The sequence below is a fragment of the Egretta garzetta genome, unplaced genomic scaffold (assembly GCF_000687185.1).
Source record: "Egretta garzetta isolate BGI_Z169 unplaced genomic scaffold, ASM68718v1 scaffold256, whole genome shotgun sequence".
NCBI lineage: Eukaryota > Metazoa > Chordata > Aves > Pelecaniformes > Ardeidae > Egretta > Egretta garzetta.
Genome location: NW_009260073.1, coordinates 1,614,820 through 1,630,557, shown reverse-complemented (window position 1 = coordinate 1,630,557; position 15,738 = coordinate 1,614,820). Strand labels below are relative to the sequence as shown.

At 37.8% G+C, this 15,738-nt stretch overlaps 1 protein-coding gene across 1 annotated transcript; it reads left to right on the top strand.

Moving 5' to 3' along the window:
- The first annotated feature begins 34 nt into the window (after positions 1-34).
- TMEM33 (transmembrane protein 33) lies at positions 35-15,270 on the top strand. The gene is made up of 6 exons (XM_009641252.2): positions 35-1,029; positions 1,469-1,656; positions 2,519-2,586; positions 3,333-3,466; positions 5,438-5,521; positions 6,922-15,270. Exons 1-6 carry the CDS (start codon positions 944-946, stop codon positions 7,049-7,051), a joined length of 690 nt encoding a protein of 229 aa, XP_009639547.1. The 5' UTR covers positions 35-943; the 3' UTR covers positions 7,052-15,270.
- Positions 15,271-15,738: the final 468 nt, after the last annotated feature.

The following is a 15,738-nucleotide window of genomic DNA, read 5'->3' as shown; positions in this document are numbered from 1 at the left end:
GAGCGGCTCTTTCTGGCTGGCAGCGCACTGCTGCTGCGCCGCCGCTCGGGGAGGTGTCCCCATCAAAACGAATCCTGTGTGGCTGTTGGTAGACAGCGATGCGAAGGCGCTGGCAGGTTAGTTAGGTTGAGTTCTGGTCGCTTTCCTAAAAAGGGCCTAGGAGCATGGAAGGAGAAGAACTGTCTTCAAAAGCTGATTCCAATTCGGCAAAAAATGTCGAGGTCTTTCAGGTGAAAGGAGGCTGATGTTTTAACTCTTCGGCACCTGCTGGCCGAAAGGATGCTGTGTTCCATTAGAGCCGTTCTGGTACGGGGGCTATGTCAGGCGTGAAGGGGACTGTGGTTTAGGAGAGATCAACAACAGGAGATTGTGCTAGATTACCGTTCAAAACTTTTTCCTTTTTTTTGAGGCCCAGAACATGTAGGCCAAAATGATGCCACTTCCCTTATGATGTAGCTGTGCTAAACTTACCTGACCCCTTCTTTTTTTTTTTCCCCTCTGTAAGAAGTGTGGAGACTTAGCTCCAGGAGTGCAAAGCGTATTCTAAAAGGAACCTTGAAGCAATGGATGTAAAAGTCAGGTCCAAAGACCTTGCAAGTTATGTTTTTGAAGCTGGCTGTTTTGTGAGGTTGGTTTGTTTTAGAAAAACTGCCTCCACACAAGATCTTACCACTATATTTCGTTGTAACATACAAAGGAACTTTTTGATTCTGAGACAGCCAAGCTATTTTTGATCTGGTTAGTAAGATCATATGAGTCAAGTTTCATACAGAACAAAAAGATGCTCTTTGCTTTAAGCTGTAATTTGATTATATTAACGGTTGGAGAAAGACTTGCAATTTAATATAGAAGGGAAGAATGTTGGTTGCATGCAAATATTAAAGATACCAACTTCTGCGGGGATTGGGTTTTTTCTTTTCTTTTTCTAATGTAGCAATTTCTGATGGCTAACAAGTTGGATACAGCAATGTGGATTTCCCGCTTGTTCACAGTTTACTGCTCAGCTTTATTTGTCCTGCCTCTTCTAGGGTATGTACTGCAATATTGTAAAATAGCATTAAAAATTTATAAAGTAACTACGCTTCCATTTCATAGAGGTTTTTTTTATGGAAGGGTAAACTTCTGTCATTCGGCTTACTTGGATGTTTTCTGTCAGAACAGTTTGCAGATTTTTAGATTGGTTTACAACACTTTTAGGTGTGTCTGGAAAATGCATTGAGCAACTCTAAAGTAGTGGCAGAGGTATGTTTTTATGTGTAGTTATGGAGTAATTTATTGAATTGTTTTACCTTTGGCACATGCAGTAAGTCAGTGTTACCCGTTTTTGAGTTGTATTTTGGTAATAGTGCTTATGTACGATAATAGAAATACTTTGGGTATTGTGCAACTGTGATGCAATTCTCAAGAGTGGAAGACTTCTGAGCAGGGGCTTGGTTCATATGGTAACATCTCCTCTGATGATTTGCAGGTTGCATGAAGCAGCAAGCTTTTATCAGCGTGCCTTGCTGGCAAATGCTCTTACTAGTGCCCTCCGACTACACCAAAGGCTACCGCACTTTCAGCTTAGCAGGGCGTTTCTGGCCCAGGCATTGCTGGAGGACAGCTGCCACTACCTGTTGTACTCCCTTATCTTTGTGAATTCCTACCCTGTTACAAGTATCCTTTACTTGTGTTGTCCTGGTAATGTTTTTAAACATCTTAAAAACTCGATTCTTCTAATCACCTGTGCTGTGATTTGAAAAACTAGTTTAAACTAGAATATATTTGCTATTCATAGAACATACTCTACGTAAAATAGGAGAGGCTTATGTTGACTGATCCATATTCGGGTTAATCACCTCTGTAACTAGTGCGTTGCAGCCTCTGGCTGCTTACATTTTCTTTTCCTGAGACTTAAGTTCAGTGGATTTTATGACCAGCCTCATGTGATACTTTGAGAAGTTGGTAACTTTTATTTATTACCAGTATAGGGTTTATATGTGACTCCTCATCTTAAGTAGGACATATATCATGTAGAGAGACAGTAGTAGATTCATAGTAGCTTTCTCAGATAAGTTATTAAACAGATAAAGTCTGCAAAAAAGACTTACTCCTGTGCATTGTCAAAGGTGACATGTAAGAACTGACTCTTCTTTGTGCCACTTTATATGTACGCCTAATGTCCTACTCTTAAAATGTCTCTGGCAGAGGAATGTCTATGTTCTTGCTCTCTAAAATCTGAATGGCTGGCAACTGCATGTTCTTTGGCGAAGAAATGCTTTTGTAGCATCTTTTAATAACAAATATTATGACTGTATACTTTTGCATACCTGCATACACACACATTTTTGAAGTTAATAAAAATGCATAGCAAAGAGCTATAAATATAGTTTAGACAGATACGTGTCTTGATCCAGTATAGGTCATTCCAGCCAAACTCATGCAGAGAGCCATCAGGCTATGACTTCTGTGTTAGCATAACATCATGGAGAAATGGAACACTTCTGCAGCCTATAATTTTCCTTATCGCTTGCTTCAGTGAGTATTTTTCCAGTTCTGCTGTTCTCTTTGCTTCATGCTGCCACATACACAAAGAAGGTTCTTGATGTAAGTATGATGTGATGTCTGAATACTGTTGGTATTCTTGGGGTTTATAAACAGGTTTGAGTTGCAGCTATGGTTTCCTTTAGCTACATTAGAGGAGTTAGAGTAAAATTGTAGTGTGGAATCTCAGCACAGAGAGAGTCTCAGAGAATCTAATCTTCTGTTATGACTCGATATGTTGAAGTTGACACTAATTACTTTTCTTCAAATGCTGTTCTTTGACAGAAGCAAATGCTGTGTAACGGTTAAGTTGAAACTTAAGACATGTCTTCTCAAGCTAAACCATAGTCTGTGAAATTTTATGTTCTATTTTGGTAGTAAAATAACAAACTGCAGGGTGAGGCTGGGAAGCAAAATCCTTGTGAGTTGGACCTGCTGCTCAATGAACTGCCTTGTGCAGCTTAATGTAACTCCAATCTTTGATGTCCCTGACTAGGCTGTCTTGCTACCAGAAGTACTTCCTCCTAGTGGACAGAATAAGGCTCGTGGCCATCTGTGAAGCTGAACCTAAAATGGGTGGGTGGGGGAATTGCAACACATCATGTTTTTAATTGAACTCTATGTAACTGTGGAGTTCCAAGCTTCTGGTAGTTTTCTTTGGAATACTAATCTCAAAACCTTTAAAGGATCTAGTCTTAAAATGCTGAAATGAGTTGTAAGTTGTAATTGTTAGTATTTTGATTTCTTTGTGCTGGAGAAGATAGGTGTAACTTGTACGTTTTCTGGCAATCTTTTTTTCTTCTTTAAAGGCACGAAGTTCAAATAGCCTGCCCTTTCTGAGAAACCTTTTAGAGAAACTGAACGCTAATCAACAAAATATTCTAAAATTCATTGCTTGTAATGAAATTTTCCTGATGCCAGCTACAGTTTTTATGCTCTTCAGGTAAGAATTACCATAAATATTTTTCAGAACTAGAAACTTTTTACACAAGATTACTTTTTGCAGTTGAGTTCTCTGTGGGTCACATATCTCCATTTGTACGACTCTGGGTGACCAAGGCTTGAACTTACAGTTAAATTTCTTTGATTCCTAGACTTCTCAAGTTGGTGCATCACGAAATCAAAAAGCATTCACTTTGATACAACTGAGCACCAAAAAAATCTTCCCTTTCATGGCATGGGTGACATTGTTGGGTCAAATCAAAGCTTTTTCAGGCCTGGAACTTGCATTCTCCTACATTGTTTATTTTTGGTCAGTATAATATAATGTTAAGATCTTCAGCTTCACTGAAAGTGAAGTCTTACTTCTGACAATTGAATTCCAGAAATTTAAGTGGCATGAAATTTCATTGTGCTAAAAGTGTGCAAGCAGGAGTAGGTTATGTCCTCTCTCATGTTACTTCTGGGCAGTGACCCTTGTATTTTTTTCATGATTCCATTTGGTTTTGCCTGCTGTACAGCATGTTAAATTCATTTTCGAGATATTGAGCATATGCACGTTGGAATCCTACCGAAGTCATATAGGCATAATGACCTGACAGTCACTGAAGTTTGGGTCATTGCCTTTTAATATTTGGAGGGGGGATAACACCTTTTGTTCTATACAAGTCATGGCACAGAGAGACCATTGTCCTGAGTGGTGTCTCAGGCAGTAGAAGAGAGGCTTTATCTTCTTGGAAGTTGATAGAATGCATAATTTGTCTATATCTTTTGGTATGTTAGTGAACACTTCAGTGCTTCAGCCCTGAAGGATTCAGTTTCATTTAAGGCTGCCTACCAACTGGCAGATACACTTTGTATCCAGTATCTGAAGCATTCAAGTGCTTTAAACTTCTCTTTAGAAGAACCTTGGTGTGTGTGGCTTTCCTCCCCCCCCCCCCCTTTTTTTGCCTCCCCCCCCCCCCCCGCCCCCCTCTTTCTCTCTCTGGAGAATTTAGTATGTGAAGTGTTGCTATTTGGTAAGTAATTTAGCAGATACTGAAGCTTGTAAAAGATCATATACCAGATTTTAAAATAGTATAATGGTTAAATGCAGCTGTTATGAGAATTTGTTCTTTAAACTGTTTTAGCATATTAAGTTGCTTCTAAATACTGTACAGGTGCAAGATTTCCTCTTTTCCCCCCCTCCTGTAGCTCATTTCCCTTTTTGCTTCATATTTTTTCTTCTGGGTCAAGATATTTCTCATACTTGAAGGAGCTCTAGTTCCTGGAACTGTCATGTTCATCTTCAAACAGATCTATTTAATACTACATAAAGAAGCTTCAGACATTAAAATTAAACTCATGGTATTTCTGTGCTTGTTTGTATGCTACCCTTTCACTATTTTACAGCACTGTCATGTGAAACAGCAGCTTTGTAAAGTATCAAACCCTAATTTCAGTGTAACTGAAGTAGTTGGCTCCTGGCTTGGCATTAATATCTCAATACATCTATAATAGTTTCCAGTGTGTTCTGAAAAGTTTTGCAAAAGAAACTAGAAATATGGTTCAGATACTCGAAGTGCTGTGATTAGAGCTGAAAAAGCTGGCTGTAACTGGACTGTTTGTCAGCCAATTTCTGTGCTTGGCCAGCAAGCTGCTGCTTAATATGAACAGGCATATACCATCACTTCTGTGATTCTTTGCCCATCACCAGAAATGAAGCATATAAAAAAAAAAAAACTTCATAAATATAAAATCAGTGCACAAGCAGTACTTCAGTTGCTTCATTGAGCAGTTTTGTTCTATAATGTAAGTTTCTGCTTTTGTAAGTGTATGGTTATGTACTTTTCTTGTCACATCTAGATTATCTGAACCAATGTGACCCCAATCTAGCTTTTTTGAGCCTAAGTAGTTTACTTGCTTTTATTGAGAAAAGTCCTGTTGTTTTGGTTTTTTGGTCAATATTAAGCTCTACTTCTCTGTTCCCTTTCAGTGGGCAAGGGAGTCTGCTCCAGCCATTCATTTACTATAGGTTTCTTACATTACGCTACTCCTCTCGGCGAAATCCATACTGTCGGTAAGTAGTAAATTGATTTCAGAAGTTAATGTTTAATTGCATAATGTTTAGGCATTCAGAAATTTTTCATTCTAAAATCAATGCGTAACTTGTAATACTAAATCCGCAAATGGTAATTATATAATGTAGAATACACCTGGATGCTGAAAAAAAGAACATCTGGTTCAAGATCACATTTATTTCATGTAACTGAACTTTTGTGAAATGTACCACCATCCTTGAGTGGGAGCTTTCAGAACATGCTTGTGTAATTAATACTATGCTTTGGGAGAAGAAAATCTTTTAATTATTCTGCAACCATTTACCAGGAAGATTACCCTTATTTTTAGATTCCAGGTCTATCTGAGGCTAAGTCTATCCATGAACAGGCACTTACAAACTTGTGTAATGTTGACAGAAAAAAACCTGTAGGTGATTTGGAACATGTTCATTATCTCGTTTAGTTAAATTCATAATTATAATTGAAATAGAGCCTTACTGATTTGGTTTGAAAGTTGGTCAAGCCAATACTATTGCTTTGAACTCTGAAACCATAACTATTTCTATGAGGATTTGCTTGGGTCAGTGCTTTCTCGGAACTTTTCTTATTACAAGTGTTGCACAGTGTAGGATTTTGTCAATATACTTTCCAATCTAATTGCTACCTGATTAGAAAATGGTTTGCTGAAGTACTAAGGAAGTGGCTTTGGCTGCCATGGTATGCAAAGACAGGTCTGAGAATCATAAACTTAATTGTCTCCTGTTCCCTACTTTTTTGCAAGAAATCAATTTTTCCATCTTAATACATATTTAAAAAAAAAATTCGTGAAGGTGTTTTACTACTTTGTTATCTAAGAATAAAGTTGTGCAATACTAAAACTAACTTTCAATAGAACTAGTTTAACCACGATTTTCTGCTGGTATTTGCATAGTTTTAAGGGAAACTGGTGTTGTGGGTTTTATTCCCATGTCTGTCTTCTAATAGTTGCTTCCAGAGCGTGGGGTTCTTGCATTCTGGCAAGAAGCAGTGCAAACACACAATTACGTCCCAACTCCTTACACTGTTTCTGATAAAGCATTACTCTTTTTTTTTTTTTTTTTTAGTAGTGTGTGTGGTTTTTTTTTTTGTTTTTTTTGTTTGTTTTTTCTTGAAGGTGGAATTTTATATCTGTCCTTGCTGGAAGTTGCTTAAATAGTTAATTAAAATGCTAATGTTTAAAGGACAAGAATTCTGATGCTCCTGCAAGATACTGCAACACTGATTTGATCTAAAGAACTTGCTAACTAGAGTGTCTATGTTCATGTGTGTGTGGGGGGGGGTGTTGAGAAAAGAAGTGAGTGAAAAAGATAGATTTAAGTGATGTTTACTTCTGATATATGCTGTAGGATTTTAATACTCTCTTTTAATCTGATTTTTTCAGGACACTCTTCACTGAGCTGAGGATTGTTGTTGAACACTTAATAATGAAGCCTTCATGCCCTGTTTTTGTAAGAAGACTATGCCTCAGCAGCATTTCCTTTATAAGCAGATTGGCACCAACTGTTGCATAGCCAAATTTCAGGCACTTGTGTTTTCTGAACATTACGTGCAGCTGGCACTTCTGCTGCTGGTTATAAATTCCTGGTTTTACACTGATCTCACTCCAGGCTGTATAAAAATGTGTATATGCTTTTCTTGGAGAGAATATGAAATTTAGCATATCAAAAGCAAGTCATGGAAACTTAAAATTACTGTGCTGTATTGCTAATCGGTGGAAAAAAAAGTAGCTGCATCCTATCCAAAACTTGCCCAGTCATACAGTTGGTTTTTTTAGGAATCAAGGATTGTTTGAGGTTAATTAAAACTATAATAAGCCTGTGCTCAGTAGATTTATGTTAGTTGGAACTATAGGTACTGTAGTATGTCTCTGGTGGATAGCAATTGGTACATTTACCTATGCAGTACACTTTGGACAGTATTCTTCTGCTTACTAAATGTATCTGTAGAGCCGTTTTGTCTGAATTACTGTACTTGATGTAAAAATACAGCCCACTGAATTTAACAAAAGGGATTAAGATCTATCAAGCTGGCATAGTTAACACCTTTTCTGAAGGAGAGGCTATTTTTATTAATATTACTGAGTTTCTATCTTGTGACATAGTCTTACATTATGTTGTAGGAAGAAATGTCAAAACTCTGATCACAGAAAACTCTGTGCAGTTATCTTGTCATAAGAAGATGTTTTACCAAGCCAAATTGCTGATCTGTAGGCTTTTCAGACAAAGATGCAATGCTTAAACTTTTAACCATCTCTTAAGTGAACTAATCAATGTAAATGAAGTAACTTTCGCAAAATCATTGCAGATTTGTTCTTGTGTCTACACAAATGTGAGACTGCAGTAATTCAAGCATGTCAGCTTTTTAGAAAATTAATCTGTAGCTAGCGCTATATAAATTGTTCTTCCAGTTCCTGAGGCTCTCATTGTGATGGGAAACTTGCATAAAGGATTGCACCTGTTTAGGCAGCTTCTGAAACAAATGGGTGTAGGATTTTTTTGGCATAAATCCATCTGATGACTGATCTGAAGCGAGTGTCATGACTACAGAAGTGAATATTAAATTGAGTGCTGATTATGCATTCACCCAGCAGCTGAACAGTAGGTTGTGCAAAAAGAATATGATCTGTCTGAATTTGTGGGAAGAAGTGATTTCAAGGCAAAAGACTTTCCTAATCTTCTGTAGTTAATGTTAATATTCTAATTGCATAAAAATTAAAGGGGTTTCATTGGCCTTTTGTAAACTTCTATAGTGCTGTACTTAACTGTTCTTCCTTGGTCAGAGAAACACTTTTGCAAACAGTCTTGAAGCAAAGTATTTTCCTGAAACTTTTGAGTTACCTTGTTTGTGATGTGGATATCATTCAGACTTTCCAGTTGTATTGGTTTGTTAGATCAGAGCCATGTATTTATATACTTACTAATTTTTTTTGCTCAACCTCTTGGTACTGACGAACCAACTGGTAATTGAATATGATATTCTTTGACTACTTGTCTTGTTCTCTGAACGTGATTAGCTATTTATAGAACACTTGCACACTGCAGAAGCAACTGCATGCAGTAATGCTCTACAGCTGCTAAAGACTTGCAATGAGTTTCACTCTATGTATATCCTGTAATCAGAGGATTTTATAAAAACTAAAATTTCTACTGCAATAAAAGGAGTGTTAAATGTAATTTGCTAGGCTCTCCAAGCTTATTTGCTCTCTAACAGAACATACTGATGCTTGAACCTGGAAGTTGAGCGGAATGCTTTCCCGTGTGTATGTGTGCATGTTCTTCTATTCCCACTGCTGCTTCAGAATCAGGATGTAATGTCTTGTGCACTTCTAAATTACTTTATAGGGAATTTTTGCCTTCTAAAGTGCAAAAATTGATGACCCTTTCCTTCAAAATTTAATCCAAGAGTAAGCACTGCAACAATGATACCTCATCAGAGTTGAAATAGAGACCTGCTTCTCACAATTTCGTTTCCTTAGCGTTGTTCCAGACCTTGGTACATGGTATATTTTTTGAGTGGTGACATCAGACTCTGTTCAGGTCTTTGCACCACTGATTTGAAACACAATTTGGTCATGTAAGTCAGTCCCCCACACTGGGAGTGGAAGGCAAATAAATACTTCTGTAATTAGTGTAAGCAAAATAACATACTATGACTGAGCAAATTTTTGTGGTCGAAGACTGCTGTTACGGGTGTAGTCTACTGTTCCTTTAATTGTATGCTGTCATTAAATCAGAGAAGAGTCTAAATTGGATCTGATGTATTGCAACTGTAACTGAAGGATGCTAAGTCTTGAGATCCAACTCTATGAATGGACAAGGAAGATTAAAAGGAGTAAGTGAATGAGATTTCAGTAAGTAGAGAGTTGGAAGACGGTGCCAAGGTGGTGCAGAGCTTCTATATGGATACCGAATTTCTTGTTAACTCTTTCTATTAAGTCTTAAAAATGGATCAAGGGGAGGAAGATCTTTCATAAATGGGATTTGATTTGGCTAGTAGAATATTCTTGGCTTTGCAAGGAGTTGCTTGACAAATGAGGTGTGTGTTTTACTTGTGGCCTGGTAAAACTTCCCTGATGTGCCAAGAAAACATGGAGCAAGGGGGTAAGAATAACTTCGAAGCAAAACAAATAGGGCAACTGACCTGCACTCTGCATCAACTTTGATTTTTACTGCACCCTTTAGGCTGCCTAAGCGATAACACTGAGTACTGAATGCTGGCAAAAACATTCTGTCCTTGCGCCCGCTTCCTTACCACAGTTTGTGACTGTTTCTATACTAACAATTAAATTAAACGCATGAAATGCTGGTTGTGTCCTGATAGCTTCAGACTTATTCTGGTGAAAAGAACTGTATGTTCATGCTGCTGTGCTGTCAACAGCTAGCTGCGATGCAGAAACTGTAACAACTCGGTGGTAGCGGAGACATTTTTAACTGTATGACTGACCATAAAATGCCTGCCAGCCCCAACTGTGAAGCAGAGGAGGTTTTGTCCTACTTGAAAAGTTGTCTATCTAATGTGGTAATTGTTTCCACTGGTATAAACCACACGGGTCATTGTTTTTATTGTCTTGACTTTCGTAAGTTAAAGTGCTGCTGCATAAGTTCTGTGGGTAGACCGACCCCTTGCTGTGCGCCAGCTTGCTGTAGAAGTGATGCTCCAGTGTAAGACTTGTCTGCTCGCGCCCGTAGATAAATAAAGCATCGGGACCCATTAGGTCTGTTGGGGTAGCTAATGCCAGTTGGGATTTCTCACAAAGTCAGTCACTAATGCATCCATCCTTTCCTTTATTGTCTTTTACTTATTTTTATACTTTTATTGTCATTTTTGTGCTGTCAGTTTTATGTTTTGCTCCCTTCTTTGATGGATGCTCAAGGGGAGCAATATCTGTTAATATTTTAAGTTGCATGTTTTAAGGATTTTTTAATATTATAATCATAAGCCACTACTTGTTGCAACAGTTTTTGAGCTGCTAACAGCACATGTGATAGTACTGTCCAAACAAATAATGTAGGTGGTTATTGTGTACAGTCTGTGTTGGAGTTTTTATCACTAGGTGCCTGTATTGCAACATTTGCTGTACAGACAACTCCTTGTTAATTAAGGAAGCACAGTTCTTGCCCATTTTACAGACAGGAGCTGAGGCATGGAAGGAAAGAACTCGCCTGAGGCAATGTAAGAGCTCTGGCAGAGCAGGAAATAGGGGAAAAAAAGTTGGACAAGAATCCAGGGGGAACTGTGATTCCTTTTGGCACCACATACGACTTCTTGGTCTTGTTTGCAAAATGATACTAACTGCTGCTTAAACAGTTTCAAAATTACTGTACCTTGTGGTGCTCAGATTAAGGGTAGGAAAGACCATTGCACTAGAACAGCATGTTCTTTTAAAGCGATGCGAAAAGCTGATTCCCACGTGCAAGAGCTAGGCATGGCCCCTGGTATCTGCAACTTTTTGGTGGGGGGAAAAATAATGCAACAGAGTAAGATCGTGAGCAATTACACGCTAGATGTTAGTTAGGGCATGCTGATCTGTTGTAATTGTCTATACTTTTTAATTACTGCAGTGCAAGTTTTTGTGGTTAAACTACACTGAAATTGGTTAGTGTGTGTTTGTATTGTAACTTTTCATGTGCTGTAAGTTTCTTAAAATGAGAGAAGAGTCGGGCCTTGCTGTTCTAAATCGCCTTTTAAGGTTAAAACCTTAAGTAATCCTTTATTTCAAAGATGCATTATCAGTATGGCTAATGTAATTGAATTTAATCTTAAGTGTGGATTCAAAAATATCTTTTTCATAAAATGTCAGCATTACTTACTAACCCTTCTGCAGACGCTAGCTCTGTGATAATAGCTGATACTGTGCAGGTACGGGAGTTTCATTGCTTGGTTGATGTGCCATCCAGATGGTACAAACTTCTAAAATGAATTGAAAAATTCATCTTTTACTTGTATTCAAGGACTGAGGCACAAAATGCTAATGTAAGGGCTCAGAGGGGAAATATAGTTCTCCTGCATATTTGAGAAAATGTGAAGCCCTTTCAAGAAAATCTAATAAACGAAATAATCACAGGCTGCTGACACTAAGGAAAAAGCACCTCATTCGCTCTTTCTTTTATGCAGTGATTTACTGGTCCCTACTGATTTTCAAATTGGATCACTGCAGTAAATTATCCATGCCAGTACCTGTGAAAGAAAGCACTGGGATCCATATTTGTTTAGTGCTGTGCTTAAATCAGCAAGAATGATAAATTTGATGGTATGAAATTGGAAATATCAAGGGCTTTTCTCAGTGAACGAGCAAGTATCTCCATTTGTAATTTATTGTGACCCTTTTTCACTGTATGTGCTTTGTATGTCAAATATTTATTTCAAAACAAATTAAATTGTTTTCTGTTTTGATACAGCTATGGTTTTGTTGATGTTCTTGAAATCAAATTGTATAGTTTTTTTTTCCTGGATATAAAATATTACCAATGTTGTGTTGCAAAACAGCACTTGTTGTTTAAGTTCAAATCTCCAAGTTTGAGTTACTGACCAACAGTTTTCCATGTGAAGTGTTCTAGGTGTGCCTTGGGTGTTGGGGTTTTTTTGTTTTGTTTTTGGTTTTGTTTTGTTTTGGTTTTTTTATGTGTGTTTAGTGCAGGATGCAGTGAGCTACTGCAGCTTCTCATTTGTTTTTTTTTTCTAGAGAAAGAGGAAGATTAAGCTGTATACCACAACCAAAAAAAGCTGATCCCTGTCTTCAAGTCATTGGAGCTATTCTGCTTTACACTTGGCGTAGGTAGTACCAAGTCCTGTGGGGAAAAAAAAATACCTATGTGCTCAGTTTACTGCCATATTTTCAGTGCAGGTGTTAATAGAGGAAGTTGAAAGTACACCTGTGTTCTGGTAGGAGTCCTGTCCCTTTTATCTTAAAATAGGTTACTTTGTGACTGATTACATCCCACTACCTAAGTAAGTGCCGCAGCTGAACTGAAAATGAGTCATGGCTAGCGCTGATTACTTGGAATTTATATTGTTACAATAATAATTTGTCTTGCAACTAGTAAGCAAAATTGTAAACCAGTATTGTTAATGTGACCCTATGTTACTCTCTTCTTGTGGGCAAGGCTTGGCTGCCCTGTCCTGGCATGTTAAATAGCTGGCTTCTGTTCCACCCCAGTGCCAACTAGTCGGGCTTTCTTCTACCACAGCTGGTTACTGCCACACAGCTATGGTTTTGTAGAAGCAGTAGTGTGGATTATATTCTGAGGAGCCAGGAAAGACTTTGCTCTTAAAAGAAAGCAATGGTTCGTTGGAGTTCATCTCCCTTTATCCTGCATTCCACGTGCCTGACGGCAGTATCTTGCTTGTGAGGCGAGTGAAGTGTTGCTGCAGTCCAGGCTCCTGCCTGGGGTGAGGAAACTGGTTTCCCTGAGAACAAATGCAGATCATGGTTGACTTAACTTGCTTTGTATGTTCCTATCAATGTTCACTCACGCACCTTTGCCAACGTGAAGAGCAAGAGTACGTTGGATTAAGATGGTGCATCTGTTGGTTGAGATATGTCATAGGAAAATTAAGCTGAAAATCAGAAATTATAAAGGTGCAGGGCTAGATTATCTGCAAGGGTTAAAGCAATATCAACTATGCTTTTCACAAAGGTAGAAATGGAATAGAAGGAGAAGGAAGAAAAATGGGGAGAAAAATAATGAGACCACAGAAGAGTTCAACTCTATGTGATAAAAAGAGGTATGGAAATCCTACTGGGTACTCTCTTGCTTTCATAAACCCCAATTCACGGTTTTATGCCATCAGTATCCTCTGGATAGTACTTCAATTTTCTAGCTGTAAATTATTTCTAATTTAGTCTTAAAATAGTATAGGAATAGCATGTTCAGGTGTGGCCACATTGTATAAGAGCTGACAGGCTGATCTTGGTTTACTTAAAATGGAAAACATCTGCAGTAGAATTATGTGGTTTTGATCATTATGGTTGAAGCTCCTGTAGTGGAAAAGTAGAGAAATAAACATTTGCTATGGCCTATATTGCCGCTTGGCTGCTTTGTCTTTTTTTAAACTTTTCTCTTTCCATGCTGCTTTGCTACATTTTTACATTGGCAATCTAGGGGAAGATACCATACATGACCTGCATGGGGTTTTGTCCTGATGTATGTTTGCTTCTGTGTGCAAAGACGCATATAGAACATAGTATTTGTAACTTAGCATTTTAACTTTTTTGGATTTAACTTTTTCAGTCTAGGAAGTCTGACCAGTGTTTTGAGATGACAGATGCTTGCCTATTATAATCCCTCTCAATGTGCTTTCTGCTATAGCAACTTTAGTTAGGTTACCTTAGTTAACTAAAGCGCAGCAAAAATAATTGTGAATCCTTTCAGTAATAAAGTTTAAATCAGAGCCATTACTAGCAAGCTTTTTGTAATGGCAGGTGGAAATCTGAAGTTGAGTTTCTGAATTCTCATGGGTCCGCTGGCACTTTACCAGTTGTATAACTGTGTAATACAGAGATATATTGAAACCTTAGAAACTACAGTTAGAGCATCAAGCAGCAGTTCAGCGTATATATATGGAGCATCCAGTAGTTCTATTAATTCTTAATTCAAATTTTTTAACATCATTCAGGGGCAGAGGTAAGCCAGATGTTTGGTTGCATTGATGTATATGTGCTGTGGATGGATGGTGTGTATGTATACTTACAGCAGCAGATAGATGACTAAATAAAACATGTACTATTTTGAGGGGGTTTTTGCCATTTGGATATGTTAATATTTTTTTGCTCTTTATGATTAAAAAGCTTCTTCCTGCCCTCTGACAGCCTTCTTTCTTCGCACTGTGTTACACATTTGTAAGGGAAATAGCTTTTAAAAAAATGATTCTTGCACTGCATAGGTGCTTCTTCCCTTTATACACTTATACACTTCAAAAGCATTACTCAAGCATATTTCACATTCTTGTAATCGATTTTTTTTTTTTCTTTCTTGCAAGCAAAAGAATTAAGTTGCTTTTAAGCTGGTCCTTGATTTGTTCATGTAAGAGATCGTAGGACAGGTGGAGCAGCAGGAGACTAGGCCTGATGAAGCTTCCCCCAGGCCTGTGTTTCTGTGCATGTCTGCATACTGCTGGAGAGATAAGAGTAGTTATTTCAATATATTACGTATTATGTACCTAATATTGTTTTCAAGAATTTTAAACTAGCTTTCTGCTTTAGGATGAAGATAAGTGCTGCTAGCCTTCAGAGTTCTTTTTTTCTTACTCAAAGGCTGGAAATTTTATTTGGCGATATGATTTGGTCGGCTGAAATGAAATGGAATTCTTCTTCCATGGGCTAATTTTATTCCAAACCACTGACCTCTGGTGGCTGGTTTGCAACTATGAAGCAAACATTTTAGCAATTTGTTGTGCAAATTGGTGACAGGAGAGTCTTTTTCCCTTTAAATTTCTCAGGAGAATAATGTCCCTTCCCGCTTTATTGTACTTTGGCTTTGCAAGTATCTATCTGCCTTATGCATTAGAAAGGAGATCAAAAGAAAACCAGATTTATGGCTAAGGTTTCTTTAAAGAAGTAACTGCTCACAAGCCCAAAGATTGTTTTTTTGTGATTTTTGGGAAGCTAAAAGAGACCCTATGATCTGTGAGAGCATCCCATAATAAAGATCTTAAAACATATACTGTCAAATCCTTGCAGTCATCAAGCACAGTAATTATATTACCAGAATCCTGATGCCTTTTTGCTTAGGAGGTTGCTGCTTTACAATTGAAGTCTTTCCTATGTGTGTTGATACAGGAACAGTAATATTTTAATTTTTATTTTTATATATATAAATATATATATAAAAAAATTTAATTTCCTGCTTAACCATGAAGTATACATTTCTGCATATATGTTATGTGAATCTTTCCCTTTTCCCTAATTTCATTGTAGCTGCATGTGTCCCAGTATAACTCCCATTGATTTTTGTTGAGATAGGCAAGTGACACTCTATTCCCTGGTGTCAAAGCAAATTCTTCAAAAAGTGTAAAGCCTTCCTCTATGACAACAGAGGGTTGGGTAGCTAAAAGGAGGCATGCAGGGCACTGGCATGTTAAATCAGAGCCATATTGGGTTCTTTAAGTGAATCGTCTGATTGTTCTCATTTACCATGAAACCAAACTGGAACCTCTGCTCTAGGCTTGCTCCTAATGAGCTCTGTCAGGGATACAGGGC